Source organism: Oryctolagus cuniculus, chromosome 14 (assembly GCF_964237555.1).
Source record: "Oryctolagus cuniculus chromosome 14, mOryCun1.1, whole genome shotgun sequence".
NCBI lineage: Eukaryota > Metazoa > Chordata > Mammalia > Lagomorpha > Leporidae > Oryctolagus > Oryctolagus cuniculus.
The window spans coordinates 86,548,472-86,565,086 of NC_091445.1; the positions used below are offsets into that span (position 1 = coordinate 86,548,472).

At 38.7% G+C, this 16,615-nt stretch overlaps 1 protein-coding gene across 3 annotated transcripts in view; it reads right to left on the reverse strand.

Moving 5' to 3' along the window:
* The window catches only part of TRIM23 (tripartite motif containing 23), a 32,012-nt gene that overhangs the window by 4,940 nt on the left and 10,457 nt on the right, over window positions 1-16,615 (reverse strand). For all 3 annotated transcript variants that reach the window (XM_002714065.4, XM_051853709.2, XM_051853708.2), the window contains 6 exons: window positions 16,011-16,193; window positions 14,398-14,613; window positions 6,603-6,737; window positions 4,088-4,217; window positions 3,131-3,241; window positions 1,162-1,286 (listed from right to left, as the gene is read on the reverse strand). In XM_002714065.4, the coding sequence (XP_002714111.1) occupies window positions 1,162-1,286; window positions 3,131-3,241; window positions 4,088-4,217; window positions 6,603-6,737; window positions 14,398-14,613; window positions 16,011-16,193 (900 nt within the window). The remainder of the gene's footprint in view (window positions 1-1,161; window positions 1,287-3,130; window positions 3,242-4,087; window positions 4,218-6,602; window positions 6,738-14,397; window positions 14,614-16,010; window positions 16,194-16,615) is intronic.

Here is a 16,615-nt window from a genome sequence, read left to right on the forward strand (position 1 = left end):
TCTGGGCAGCATCACCAGTAACTATGTATTTTTCCAGAAAATTTGCAGCTCATGCAAATAAACACAAGAACATTTTCATCATTAACATCTGAGAGGTGGAGAATGGTATGAGTATGAGTATGTCTTACTCAAATGTCTTTAGTCATAAGTAAATATCTCAATTCTTAATAGCTTAGCTGTTTTTATTATGGAGGGAGGAAAATTCCTTATTCATCATAGTGTTCCCCCCCTATGACATCGACTCTACTCCACCTCTCTTCTCTTCATTGCTTAAAAGCATTCTGAAAGCTTAGGTTCAGGATCGAGGAATCTTCAGCTACTCTCAGTCTGTCATCTTCCCCATTCAACCAACAAATTCTACAAATTTTGCCAAAAAAATATGTCTTCCATTGGCTTCTACTTTTCTGTTCCCCTACTTCATACCCTTGTTAACTCTCAGTTGAATTATATCAGCAGTTTACTGCATCTCCCTGTCCTTACTCGCTTGCCCTGATTTCATTCTACATTCTAACTCCCGAACCACAATCTTAAAATCTGGTTATATCTACAACCCACTAGTCAGAAACATTTTGATGATTCTCCTTTGCTAAATCTCAGTCCAGCCAGGTAGGCCTTCACGATGTGATCGCCTCTGTTATTCTAGATTTTCTTCTTGATCTTCTTCTTGCATCTCTCATACAGGTCTGCTTGCTGCTCCTAAAAATCACTCAGATTACTATTTTCTCTGCCTGTAACGTTCTTTCCTTCAAATACTTAAATTCTTATCCATAATATCAACTCATCATAATTTCAACCCAAATTCTACTTTTTAAAAATCTTTCAAGATACCATCTTTAGAATCTCTTTCCCAATTCTCCATAATACTTTTAAAGTATTATTGAAGTTATTTACCAGTTTTCTTTGTATTAGAATCTCACATATGTGTTAACATACATACATAGGAATGTCTGGTATCAACTATTTTGATTTTTTGTATTCCAAACTATCCAGCATAGCACTTTCCACAGGGAATGTACTTGAAATACACGGTAGAAATGATGTAACTCTATTGAATTGATTCTCTTTTGAAATCTTTCTACTTGCCTTATGATATGGAATGCATGACTACTAAGGAATACTAAATACTAGAATGATAAATATTCAGAAATAAAATTGCATTACCTGTTTATTAGCAAAAATCAGTAGCAAAGCATCTCGGAGTTCTTTTTCCGTTAACAACTTTGCAAGTTCACTGTGTGCTTCACTAATTCTGTCTCTATGACTGCTATCAACAACAAATACAACAGCTTCCAAAAAACAAAAGCCACAAAAATATTCAGTTAGTCATCTGTCAAGTTTCAACGAATGAAAAAATGTTTATTTAATGCTCTAATTATTATATTATAGTTAGGGTCTGTCTGCCATCACTATTTTCGCATACTGACTGCCTTAAATTACAGTAGTTCACATAAATTGTCAGGTTTGGTTTTCCCTATCTATGATGGATTTACAACACTTCCTCTATCAAACATAAGTTGCTATGTATATTAATGTTTTTCTCTTAACTAGTGAAAATTATGCCTCTTAAGATTTTCTACCTACTGATGGCACTTGTTTTCTGAAGACTATTTCATTTACCAAAAGATAATCTTAAAAATAAAAAATCAGAATCTTTCTTCAAAGTTCTCTTTCTTTCTCTCAGCTAAATATCCCCAGACTTTCAAGCATTCCTCATATTCAAGATTTCATTTTCTATTAACTATGATTCATAGTAAACTTAATATCAAAAATCTCAATGTAAAAAGTTACCCAGTCTACCATCTATGTGGAAGGTAGGATGACACAGGGAATAGGTAGCATGAACATAAGCCTCAGAGTTGGGTATAAGAGGTGCTATGCTTAGGACCTTGTTTAGGTGGTTCCCCTCAAAGGTTCCTGTGTTGGAAGCTCGGTTCCCAGTGTCCTGATGTTAACATACTGGTAGGATGTTTAAAAAGTAGGGCATTAGGGGGATGTTGTAAGAAAACTGAATGCATGCCACTGGGAGGAAATAGCACAGTTATGAGACCACACTTGCTTACTGGCTTCCTGTCTCACACACACTCCCAACACTTCTACAATAATGTGATGCACCTGAGGGGTTCTTCCCAGAGCCAACATTGTGCTACATAGACTTTTTGCCTGCAAACTGTGAGCTAAATACACCTTTTTTTCTTTATATATTACCCAGCCACAAGTATTTTGGTATAATAACAGAAAACAGACTAATACAAGAGGCTAAAGTGTAGAGTAGGGCCCAAATATGAACAAAAGTGGAGGATATGTGATATAACACTCATATAGTTTGGTCAAAAGCAAATCACTGTAGATTTCTCAGCAGGTTGAACCAACCTGAGCAGCAAAACCATACACCACAAATTCAAATTACTACCACCATTGCCCAGAGATTATATCTGTATGAAGAATATTGAAATATACATTAATTGATAATAGCACAAAAGGCAAGTAGTCTTAACCATCTATATAGCTAAGTATGGCCTCTATTCTCTAATGATGGTTTATCATGAATAAACCAAAAAAGTATACATCCCCATCTTACCATAATCATTTTCTTAAAATAAGGACCTGGTCACTGATATTTAATTGTATAAAAAATATTTAATCAATTTTTAGAAATTTAGACTAGAGGGGCTGGTGCCATGGCATAGTAGGTTAGGCGTCTGCCTAAAGTGCCAGCATCCCATAAGGAAGCCGGTTGAAGTCCTGGCTGCTCCACTTCCAATCCAGCTCTCTGTTGGAGCCTGAGAAAGCAGCAGAGGATGGCCCAAGCACTTGGGCCACTGTGGGAGACTGGAGGGAGCTCCTGTTTCCTGCCTTCAGATCGGCACAGCTCTGGCCATTGTGGCCATTTGGGGTGTGAACCAGTGGATGGAAGACCCCTCTTTCTCTCTCTCTCTCTGTGTCTCCCTCTCTCTGTCTGTAACTCTGCCTCTCAAATAAATCTTTAAAAAAAATAAAATAAAAGGAAAGAAATTTAAAGTAGAATTCAATGGAATTACAATCAAATTTTAGCTAATTTCACTTGAATCAGTATACTAAAGACTGTTACCCTAAAAATTTGTAAAGTCAAGATGTTATTTTTGACTCTTACCTTGGGTATTAAGGTAATAATGTTTCCACAATGGTCTTAACTTGTGTTTTCCACCTACATCCCAAATAGTGAATTTCAGATTTTTATATTCAACGGTTTCCACATTAAAACCTGTTTTAAAAAGAGTTCCTTTATATTGTACTTCTACTTACAATGAGTGACACACCACAAGCAACTCTCTGTTTATAATAATGACTTACAAAGTATCTGCATGCAGCAATATCTACTGAAGTCCACCTAACTCCTCTCCAAATCCCACATGGGGAATGAATACCTTTAACAGCTGCTAACCATCTAAACCTGGACCAGAGTCCTTAGGACATTGAAATCCATGAATCTGTCAAGTACGTACCACTAACCCTCAGCCTGAGTCACCATCCTCTATTCTTTTCAACTGTCCTATCAATAGTTTGTTCCTTCTCACTATCCCACCATCCACATTTTAATCCCATGGTCACTGAACCCTGCATTTTTCTGTGAAATGCTGGTATCTCAGATAAAAGAGAGCCCTATTGCACAGTACAGCAGTATCAAATAAGACCCCAAGAACTAAGCTGTAAGCTAGAGTTTGTCTACAAAATTGTACGTTAAAGTAAACAGCAATAATTGATGCTGGTATCAAGTCAAAACCAGTTAAGCCACTGCCTGCCTGCATCCCATATGAGTGCCAGTTTCAGTCCATGCTGCTCCACTTCCTGATTCAGCTCCCTGTAATGCACTTGGGAAAGTAGCAGAAGACGGCCCAAGTACTGCAGCCCTTGCTAGCCATGTGGGAGACCTGCATGGAGTTCCAGGATCTAGGCTTCAGCCCGGACCAGCCCATTGCAGCCATTTCAGGAGTGAACCAGCAAATAGAAATGGAAGATTTCTCTTTCCTTCTCTCTCTGTAACTCTGCCTTTCAAATAAATAAATATATAAACCTCAAAAAAAAAAAAAAGGCAATACCTGTAACTTACCAATTGTTGGAATGGGCTGCATAAATTCATCCTGTTTTAATTTAAACAAAATAGTAGTTTTCCCAGCACCATCCAATCCTAATGTGACAACTCGAATTTCCATTTTTGGTCCAATGTGAACTCTATTGTCCTGCAATTTAAAATCTTTTTATTTATATACACTTATCAAGCAATAGAATTTATATTTTATCTTTATAAAGCACCTCTGTTAATTATTTCCATGTCTTCTTAACCCACTGCAATTCAAGTTGTATTTCTCAAAATCCCCTGAATCCAATCTCAAGAAACTGAATTCTGTCTCATAGCTAAAAGTCTCCTTACTAAAACTGGCCACTTTCTCTTGCTACAAAAAAACACAAAACAATAACCACTTCATTGTCCTACATTTTCCAGCTCAATGAATCTTCTTTTGATAATCTATTTTTTAAAGTTCAAAATAATTAAATAAAAATAGAAACTGCTGCAAACTTTCCAGAAGTGTCATATACTATTAATCTGATATATTCATAACTGCTTCTGGATACTTCCATATGCACACACTGGCCGACATACACAAATAGAACAGACACACTTTTAAAAAACACCCTACGGGGAGATTCCAAGATGGCTGAACAGAGAAAAGATACTGCTGATTTCAAGGAGTGGAAGACAGCAGAAAAGCAGAGGAAGCACATTCCCAGGGGAAGAGTTGGAGCGAGGTTTGCAGTAGAAATTCTACAGAAAGAAGGACACCATGCAGCAGCCTGGGAACGGCCGACACAGAGCAGCCAGTGCAGACACAGCTTCTGAGAGCGAGGTAAGAGCAGACTGTAGCAGGCTGTGCCGCTGGTGATACTGCATGAGGGAGATCCTCCCAGACACCGACTCTGAGTCCAGTCTGGAGCCCTAGCTGGGGGGAGGGTACCTACCTAACCCAGCAAAGGAAAAGCACATTTCTTTCTCTCCACAAAAGTGCCCGGCAACCAGCAGGGAGAAGGCACCATCCTGACACCGGTAGAGGCTGCTGTGGCTCACGCATGCGACCAGGGGATTTCACCAGAGGGAAAGCTCCATGTTTCCCAATGACTCCAAAAGTATTTCATCTTCTAAAACTGAAACTCTGTACTTTTTAAACAACAGTTTCCCCTTCTTCCCTATCCTCAGCCCTGGTAATCACTATTCTATTTTGTTTCTACAACACTGATTCGTTACAGACCTCATATATTTGGAATCATATAATATTTGTCTTTTTGTAGATGGCTTATTTGACTTAGCACAATGTCCCCAAAGTTCATTCATGTTCTATCATGTCCCTTTAAAGCTAAGTAATATTTCTTTGTGTGAGGTGTATTCATAAATGGTATACCATGTACATATTTGTTTAACTGTTTAAAATCTGATGTCTTAATGGTTGGTTGATTAAGATGGAGACTTGATCAAATGATGGCATCTGTGGGAGGGAAGGCAGTGGATGTCTTTGGGTCACTGGGGGTATGCGCTTGGAGGGTGGTTCTCTGGAGAGGTTTTGATTATTTCAGTTCAAGTTCAGCCTAGGTGATCTTACTCGTTTCCTGGCATGTAATTATTGCCACCATACCCTCAATAACCAGCTTCCACCAAATGCAGGACAATGGGGATAACACCAGATCCTGCAACCTCCACTGAAGGCTGAAATAAATCTTCTGTTTCCTAAAAAGCTCCTCTCAAGGTATTTTAAACTAACAAAAGACTAATAAAGACACTGTTTAGATTGTCTCAAAAAAACTACTAAAAAAAATTGTTGTGGAAACAATCTTGGAAATTTGAAAATATTGGTGAACCTATTAAAGATTATTAAACCTTTTTGGGTATGATAATGGTATCTGGTTACATTTTATAAAACAGACCTTATCTTGGGGCCTGTGGCATGGCACAGAATGTTAAGCTTTGGCTTGCGGTGCCAGCATCCCATATGGGCACTGGTTTGAGTCCCAGCTGCTCCACTTGTGATCCAGCTCCCTGCTAATGTGCCTGGAAGAGCAGTGGAGGAAGGCCCAAGTATTTTGGCCCCTCCATCCACATGGGAGACCCAGAAGAAACTCCTGACTCCTGGGTCTGACCCCACCCTGGCCACTACAGCCATTTGGAGAATGAACCAGTGGATGGAAGATATCTCTTTCGCTCTCTTTCTCTCTCTCCTTTTTCTGCCTTTCAAATAAATACATATTTTTTATAAATAGGCCTTATCTTTTAGAGATAATTTCATAGATGAAAAGACATTGGCAAAAAATGATATAATATTAGGATTTGCTTCAAAATTTGTGGGGGACTACTGGAAAAAGGGGATGAAATAAAAAGTTTGTAATTGTTAAACCACAGTGATGGATACAGAAAGATTCATTGTATCATTTTTTTCAATTTTTCACTGATAAAAGTTTTTCTTAAAAATCCTGTAATTTATGAAATTCCAGGCTGTCTCTTCAGCTGATTATTATGAAATGTAAATATAATGTAATTTGTCACAAAATATACCTAAACATAAACCGCAACCCATTACCTTTGTAAAAGTGACAGGGATGCTGGCATCCAATTGAATGTGATCTGCAACTTCTGTAAACTGCTGTTGCTGCTTCTGCAGTGTTTCCAGTAACCTTGTAATTTCTTGTTTTGCCAAGACAACTCTGCAATCATCCTAAAAAGGGGAATGCAGTATTTCTTGTAAAGTTTTTGTTAAAGAAATAGAGACAAAAAATTAAATTACAATATTCAAAGTTAAATGTAAAAATTGACTAAAATAATAATAACTGGAATTAATAAGTTATTTAAGGGCCTGTCAACATTTTAATGTATAAATAAGTTTTGACATAGTCAGAAAGGGAATGCTGAATTGCAATAAGGATAAACCACAACCACATGTGAATCTGTTTGTGAATTTCACAAAGTGTGGAATGACAGCAGACATGACATGGAGAGCTTGTATTGTGTGATTCCATTTGTATTAATTTCTAAAACAAGTTATGCATTTGAACTCAGGATAACGGTAAGCTTTTTGGGAGAAAGCAGGTAATGACCAGAAGGGAGAATGATGGACTTCTGCGATACTAAAAATGTTCGGGGGTCGGTGCTGTGACAGCAGGTAAAGCCACCTCCTGCAGTGCCAGCATCCCATATGGATGTCAGTTTGAGTCTCTTATGCTCCACTTCTGATCCAGCTCTCTGCTATGCCCTGGGAAAGCAATAGAAGATGGCCAGAGTCCTTGGGCCTCTGCACCCATGTGGTAAACACAAAAGAAGCTCCAGGTTCCTGGTTTTGTACTGACACAGCTCTGGCCGTTGTGGCCATTTGGGGAGCAAACTAGTGGATGGAAGACCTCTCTCTTTCTGCCTCTGCCTCTCTGTAACTCTGCCTTTCAAATAAATAAATAAATCTTTTTAAAAATGTTCTGTTCATTTATGCAAAAATCCTCAGCAAAATACTAGGTCATCGAACCCAACAACACATCAGAAAGATCACTCACTCAGACAAAGTGGGATTTATCCCTGGTATGCAGGATAGTTGAACATTCAAATTAACAAATGTGATACATCACATGAACAAACTGAAGAATAAAAACCATATGATTATCTCAATAGATGCAGAGAAAGCTTTTGAAAAATACAACATCCTTTCATGATGAAAACCTTACACAACTGGGTACAGAAGGAACATTCCTCAATACAATGTGTGGCAAACCCATTGCCAACATCTTACTGAATGTGGAAAAGTTGGAAGCATTTCCTCTAAAATCTGGAACCAGACAAGGAAGCCCACTCTCACCTTTGCTATTCAAAACAGTCCTGGAAGTTTTAGCCAGAACAATAAGGCAAGAAAAAGAAATCAAAGGGATATAAATTGGAAAGGAAGAAATCAAATTATCCCTAATTGCAGATGACATGATTCTATGTATAGGGGATGCAAAAGACTCCATGGAGAGACTCTTGGAACTCATAAAAGAGTTTGGTAAAGTGGCAGGATACAAAATTTGCACACAAAAATCAATAGCCTTTGTATACCCAGACAATGCCATGGCTGAGAAAGAACTTCTAAGATCAATCCTACTCACTATACCTACAGAAAATATTAAATACCTTGGAATACATTTAACTAAGGAAGTGAAAGATCTCTATGATGAAAATTAGACAACATTCAAGAAAAAAGAAGAAGAAGACACCAAGAAACGGAAAAATCTTCCATGCTGGTGGACTGGAAGAAACAGAAAAATCTTCCATGCTCGTGGACTGGAAGAACTAGTATCATCAAAATGTCCATACTACCAAAAGCAACTTACAGATTCAACACAATCCCAATCAAAATACCGATGATATTCTTCTCATATCCACAAGCTAAAATTCATATGTCAATACAAGAGCCATGAATAGCTTAAGCAGTCTTACACAACAAAAACAAAGCTGGAGGCATCACAATACCAGATTTCAAGAAATACTACAGGGCTGTTAAAATCATAGCAGCCTGGTACTGGTACAATCAAACAGAATAGAAATGCCAGAAATCAATCCATGCATCTACAACCAACTTATCTTTGACAAAGGAGCTAAAATCAATCCCTGGAGCAAGGACAGCCAACAAATGATGCTGGGAAAACTGGATCTCCACAGAAGTATGAAACAAGTTGTCTACCTTACACTTCATCCAAAAATCAAATCAAAATGGATCAAGGATCTAAATCAATGACCTGATACCATCAAATTACCAGAGGAAAACATTGGGGAAACTAAGCAAGACACTGGCATAGGCAAAGACTTCTTGAAAAAGACCCAGAAGTACAGGCAATCAAAGCCAAAATAGATAAATGGGATTACCTAAAGGTGAGAAGCTTCTGCACTGCAAAGGAAACACACAGCAAGGTGAAGAGGCAAATGACAGAATGGGAGAAATTCTTTGCAAACCATGAAACTGATAGAAGATTAATATCCAGAATCTATAAAGAGCTCAAGAAACTCAACAACAATGAAACAATCCAGTTAAGAAATGAGCAAAGGATTTGAACAGGCATTTTTCAAAGGAGGAATTCAAATGGCCAACACACATGAAAAAATGCTCTGGATTACTAGCCATTAGGGAAATGCAAATCAAAACCACAGTGAGGTTTCATCTCACCCCAGTTAGAATGGCTCTCATATAGAAATCAACAAACAATAAATGCAGGTGAGGATGTAGGGAAAAGGTACCCCAACCCTCTGTTGGTGGGAATGTAAACTGGTGCAGCCACTGTGGAAGACAGTATGGAGATACCTCAAAGATCTGATAATAGATCTAACATATGACCTAGCCATCCCATTCCTGGGATTTTACCTAGGGGAAATGAAATCTGCACATGAAAGAGTGATGTGTACCCCCATGTTTATTGCAGCTCAATTCACAGTAGCTAACATTGGGACAAACCCAAATGTCTTTCAAGTGATGACTGGATAAGAAATTATGGCATATACATACACTATGGAATACTACTCAGCCATAAAAAAGAACCAAGTTCTATCTTTTGCAACAAAACAGACGCAACTGGAAACCATTATATTTAGTGAAATAAGCCAGTCCAAAAGACAAATACCATATGTTTTCCCTGATCTGTGGTAACTAACAGTACCAAAAATGTAATGTGTAGCAGTAAAACTGACATTTTGAGCTTCCATGATTTTTTACAGCCCTTGTCTCTATTGTTCTGGAAAAAAGTGTTTTTTTCTTCTTACTGTTTTTTGAACTCTATACTTAGTGTAGGATTAATCTTATGAGTTCAAAGTAAACTGAAAGTAGATCACTGTAAAAATTAAGAGAGGGACTAGGAGGAGGAGGAGCAGGAAGGGTAGGAGCATGGGTGGGAGGGAGAATAGCGTAGGAAATATCAATATGTTCCTAAATCTTTAGAAATAAAGTACCTGAATTTGTATAGCTTAAATAATTTTTTTTAAAAATCAAAAAACATGTGCTATTACTTTATCTGGGTGCTGGCTACATACTAATGATTAATTACTGACATTAACTAATTGAAAATTTAGCCTGCTCAACACTTATGTACATATTTTTATATGTATGTCCTACTTTATAAAAAAAAAAAAAAACAATAAAAATAATTTAAGATATACATGTGGTGGTTAAAAAAATAAAGATAAAACTGTGAAAAGCTGACCTAACTTAAAAACACACAATGAGGGGCTGGCGCTGTGACATAGTAGTCTAAGTCCCCACATGGACTACAGTTTGTGTCCTGGAGGCTCCTCTTCCAATCCAGCTCTCTGTTTATGCTGTGGGAAACCAGTGTAAGATGGTCCAAGTGCCCAGGCCCCTGCACCCACATGAGAGACCTGGAGGAAACTCCTGGTTCCTGGTTTCAGATTGGCCCAGCTCCAGCCATTACGGCCATTTGGGGAGTGAAGCAGTGGCGAGAAGATCTTTCTGTCTCTTCCTCTCTCTGACTGTAACTCTGCCTCTCAAATAAATAAATAAAATCTTTAAAAAAAAAATGAACAATAAAGAAAATAGCACAAAAATAGACACATATCTCAAAGGAACACAATGAAGAACCCAAACATAAATTCATGTATTTATAACTAACTGATTTTCATGAAATACGTTAAGAACATACACTGAAGAAAGGATAGTGTCTTTAAAAAATGGTGCTGGGAAAAGTGGATATCCATAAGCAGAAGAATAAAACAACCCCTATCTCTTACCACATACAAAAACCAACTAAACATGGATCAAATGTGAGACCCAAAACTATGAAGCTACTAGAAAGAAACATGGGGGAAAGTCCCATGACATTAGTCTAGAAAAGATTTTTTGGATATGACCCCTAACAAGCACCAGCAACAAAAGCAAACAAGTAGTAAATGAGATTGCATCAAATCAAAAAGCAAATGACCCACTCAACAGAGTGAAAAGGCAACCTACAGAACGGCAGAAAATATTTACAAACTTCATCATCAAATAAAGAATTAATATCCAAATAAGACAGATAAATGGCCAATAAGTAAATGAAAAAAATGTTCAACATCACTAATCATCAGGGAAATGCTAATCAAAACGATAAAGAGATACCAGCTCACCTCAGTTATATTGGTTATTATCAAAAACACATAAAAAACAAATACTGATAAGGATGTAGGAATGGAGAACTCTTGTACACTGTTTCTAGGAATGTTATAGTACAGTCATTATGAAAAACATTGTTGAGGTTTCTTGATAAACTAAAGAAGAGAACTACCATATAATGAAGCAATTTCACTACTAGGTATGTGTCCTCAAGAATGGAACTCACTATGTTGAAGAGGTATCTGCATTCCTATGCTTATTGCAGTATTATTCATAACAACAAGATATAGAATCAAAATAGGTATCCATCCATGGATGGGTGTTTAAAGAAAATATGATGTATTTATATATACAATGGAATATTATTCAGTCATAAAAAAGGAAATGCTGTCACTTGCACCAACATGAATAGAACTAAAGGATTTCAGTCAGTCACAAAAACACAAAAGCCACATGTTCTCATCTATATGAATGAAAACTGAAAATGTGACATCAAGGAAATAAAGAATAGGGAAGAAGGGAGCAAACATGGTTAAAGAGTATATGGTGGGGGGCCGGCGCTGTGGCGCAGCGGGTTAACGCCCTGGCCTAAAGCGCCAGCATCCCATATGGCTGCTGGTTTGAGTTCCAGCTGCTCCTCTTCCAATCCAGCTCTCTGCTATGGCCTGGGAAAGCAGAAGAAGATGGCCCAAGTCCTTGGGCCTCTGCACCCATGTGGGAGACCCGGAAGAAGCTCCTGGCTGCTGGCTTCGGATGGGCCCAGATCCAGCTGTTGCAGCCAATTGGGGAGTGAACCATCGGGTGGAAGACTTCTCTCTCTCTTTCTCTCTGCCTCTCCTCTCTCTGTGTAACTCTTTCAAATAAATAAATAAATCTTAAAAAAAAAAAAAAAAAAGAGTACATGGTGGGGATGGCAACACTGTGGTGTAGTAAGTTAAGCCTCCACCTGCAGTGCCGGCATTCCATATGGATGCCAGTTCAAATCCCAGCTGCTCCACTTCCGATTCAGCTCCCTGGTAATGGCCTAGGAAATCACCAAAAGATGGTCCAAGTTCTTGGGCTCCTGCAGCCACAGAGGAGACCCAGAGGAAGCTCCTGACTCCAGATCGACTTACCTCTAGCCATTGTGGCCATTTGGGGAGTGAACCAGCAAAGAGAAGACCTTTCTCTCTGCCTTTCCTTCTCTCTATAACTCTGCCTCTCAAATAGATAAATCTTTAAAAAAAGAGCACATGGATACAGCTGGATAGGAGGAAGAACTTCTAATGTCCTAAGTATGGCTTACAACAATAATTGTATAGTCACATAGCTAGGAGATAGGATTTTGAGAGTCCCCAAAACAAAGACTTGATAAATGGAGCTGATATATATGCACATTATACACTGCATATTATATGCACATATTTAAATATCACATGGTATCCCATATGTGTCCACAATTACTATTTATCAATTTAAAAAATCAGTGAATTAAAAAATTATTAAATCATCTGCAAATTTGTAACAAAGTCTTACAATACTTCAACCATTATGAAACACAGATTTATCGTTACACCGAAGTTAAGAACCGCTGAATTAGAACAGAGTAGCATATGCTGGAGAGGTACCCAGTGAAAGAACAAGGTAGGAAGCAGGCATTTGGTACAGTGGGACACCAGTACCCCATGTCAGAGTGCTTGCAACTAAAACCCCACTCTGTCTCTAACTCCAGCTTCCTGCTACTGCAAACTCCAGAAAACAGCATGTGATAGCACAAGTGGTAAGGTCCCTAGCACCACGTGGGAGAACGGACTCGTGGCAAGTTAGTGCAGGCGTTTGGGGAGTGAACCAGCAGATAGGAAATCTCTTTCTTTGTAATTCTGTCTTTCAAATAATTCTTTAAAGTTTTATATATTTATTTTTGATTAACTTTTATCTGAAAGGCAGACAGAAAGAGAGAGAGAGTAAACTTTCATCCGCTGGTTCAGTCCCCAAATGCCCGCAACAGCCTGGACTGGGCTAGGCCAGAGGCAAGAGCCAGAACAACATTCATGTCTCCCACATGCATGGCAGGGTCTCAAGTGCTGGGGCCTCTCAGGTTGTGCATGAGCAGGAAGCCAGATGAAAAACGCAGACAGGACTGGTCCCAGGGCCTCTGATATGGGATACAGGTGATCCCAAGCAGGAGCTGTGTCTCAGTGTCCACCCCTCAAATAAATTTTTAAATAATTAAAAGAAAAAAAACAAGAAAGAAAAGTTACAAAGAACAGCAAACATTTGTGCTAGACCTTGAAGGATTAGGATTTCCACTATCAGAAAAGACAGAGGCGGCCAGTGCCACAGCTCACTAGGCTAATCCTCCGCCTGCAGCTCCGGCACCCGGGGTTCTAGTCCCGGTCGGGGTACCGGATTCTGTTCCGGTTGCCCCTCTTCCAGGCCAGCTCTCTGCTGTGGCCTGGGAGTGCAGTGGAGGATGGCCCAAGTGCTTGGGCCCTGCACCCACATGGGAGACCAAGAGAAGCACCTGGATCCCGGCTTCGGATCAGCGCAGTGCACCGGCCACAGCGGCCATTGAAGGGTGAACCAACGGAAAAAGGAAGACCTTTCTCTCTGTCTCTCTCACTGTCTAACTCTGCCTGTCAAAAAGAAAGAAAGAAAGAAAGAAAGAGAGAGAGAGAGAGAGAGAGAGAGAGAGAGAGAGAGAGGGAGGGAGGGAGGGAGGGAGGGAGGGAGGGAGGGAGGGAGGGAGGGAAAAGAAAAGAAAAGAAAAGAAAAGAAAAGAAAAGAAAAGAAAAGAAAAGAAAAGAAAAGAAAAGAAAAGAAAAGAAAAGAAAAGAAAAGAAAAAGAGAGAAAGAGAAAGAAAGAGAGAGAAAGAAAGAGAAAGAAAGAGAGAAAGAGAGAGAAAGAGAGAAAGAGAGAGAGAAAGAGAGAGAGAAGAGAGAGAGAGAGAGAAAGAGAGAAAATGAAAAGACAGAGGCACTCCAAGCAGAAAGAAGAGTATACACCTGACATGAAAAGTAAGAAAGGGCTTGGCAGCACTGAAGAATGAAATGAAGCCTGAGGGCTTCTGGAATCCGTAACGTTATGGGAGGAAGGTACTGAAGGAAAGGATGCTGATGTGGCTGGTGTAGCAATTTCAAATTAGAGATCATGTCCTAAGCACAACGTTAATGCACGTGACAGAACACACTAAATCAACAAAACAGACTAGTGTGTAGTTTCTGTAATTATCTACTTAATGTCACAACAAAGAGCCTAACAACATTTAACCTACCTACCTACCTGCTGTAAAGTCTTTTCACAATGGAGGCAGGCTGTTGAAACCTGAGACAACAAAATAGTCATATCTTCTTGTTGCTGCCTGAGCCAAATTAGCTTTTCACGAACATGGGCATCAACAACACTTAGAGCCATTTCTTCTTGTCGACACAGAGTTTCATGTAGATCAGAAAAATAAGCTCGGACACATGATCGAGCATTCTCTGCAGTACCTGGTACCTAAAGAAATACAATTTTCAACAACTGTAATGTTAACAAAGATTTTATAACTGAAATGATGAAAAAAGTTACATACCATCTATACCCTCAAAAATTCCAAGTTTTCAATCTCCATGTTAGATTTTTCTCCTTAACTATAGACTGTGGACATCCAAGTATTCACAAATGGCATCTCCAGCAAAATGTTACACCTAATCTATCCCCAAACCCTAGTTACTTTCATCTCAGTAAATGGCATTTCCATCCTCCAGGTTGTTGAAATAAAAACAACTGGAGTTAACCTTAACATCTCTCTTTAATGTACTACAACTCATCCCTTGGCAAATTCTTTAAAACTTCTTTAAGGAGCCAGCATTGCTGCACAGCAGGTTCGAGACCAGCTGCTCCACTTCCAATTCAACTCCCTGTTAATGTGCCTGCGAAGGCAGTGGAAGATGGCCCTACTGCTTGGGCCCCTGCACTCATGTGGGAGATCAGGAAGAAGCTCCTGGCTCCTGGCTTTGGCCTGGCCCAGACCAGGCCGTTGCAGCCATTTGGGGAGTGAACCAGTAAATGAATGTTCTTTCTCTCTCTTCTGCTTTCTCTGTAACTCCATCTTTCAAATAAATAAAAATAAATATTTAAAATATATATTATATGCATATTTTATATATATATATGACTTCTTTAAAGTCTCAAATCCATGTACTTCTGTCCATTTTCACTACCATAGTATCATAGGACAGAAGCACTTTTGAACTAGGCATTTCAACATCTTCATGCTTCCAATCTTGTTGCTCCTCCACTTCATCTTCTACATTTCAGAGCAACCTTTCTTTATACAGATATTATTGTGCCATTTCTATGTCAAATCTTCAGGGGCTCATCACTGCCCTTAAGCTAAGTTCTGAACCCTTGTATATGGCTGACAAAATCATGGATGATTTAGTCTTTAATTCTCCAAACTCTTCTTGCCATGCTCCATTCAATACTCAAAAGTTCCAATCACAGTGAACTTAAGTTTTAACAGGAAGCCTAACCCTCACTTCCAGGCATTTTAATATACTGTTCCTCTCCAGAGCAACTCACTCCTATCCTGCTCTTCCTCTTGACTGCATTCCTGCAAATTGCAGTTCAGAATCACTTCTAGGAAGCTTTCCCTGACACACAAAAATTGTTGCCCTTGTTATACATGCCAAGGAACCCTGTAGTTCCCACCCACAAAAGTTACCACACTTGAAACTATCTTTCTTCCATGATGAATTACACATTCCATTAAAACAGGTTTTTTTTAAAACTTATTTCCAGTGACTGATGCAGTACGGAATTCACATTAACCGTTCAATAAATACTTACTAGAAAATGGAAAGGTGTGAACAAAAAAAGGATAAGGAAAGGGGGAAGAAAGAAATCCATACATGTTCTGTGTGAGCCATTGCAATTCCATCTTCAACTATTTGTTCTCCACCTTCAATGTGCTGGACAATTCCAACTAGTTTTCTGGAATAATCTGCTATTTCCTCAGTGAACGTCCGTATGCAGTGAGCCATATCTAAAATTGATGCTCGAATCTGATTAGCTTCTGGTTCCAGTACTGAATGCTATAAAATGCAACAAAACCATAGGAAAAAACTCACAGCATTGGCCAATGATACTAAAAAATTATTTAAGACCTTTCTATTAAGACAAAAAAGATCAGTCTCAAGTGGCCTTTATAACACATTTAGAAATGTATATAAGAAGTTAAACAATATGAATTCATTTTAACTCCTTCATTAAAAAAGAAAACTTTCCTGCACATAATTTAAAATTTGGAAGTCCATCTATCACTAAACAAGAAACCTAGAGATAATCTCTAAAATTATACTATAAGAAATGTTCATCAATAAACTTACATACTGACAAAACAACCCAGTACATTATGAAAACACAAACTCAAAGAAGAGAATTTTGCCTTCTTGCTAGAAAGCTATTTCTCAGTAGAGAAAGAATCATGAGGCCTCTGACATTTTTCTGACATTCA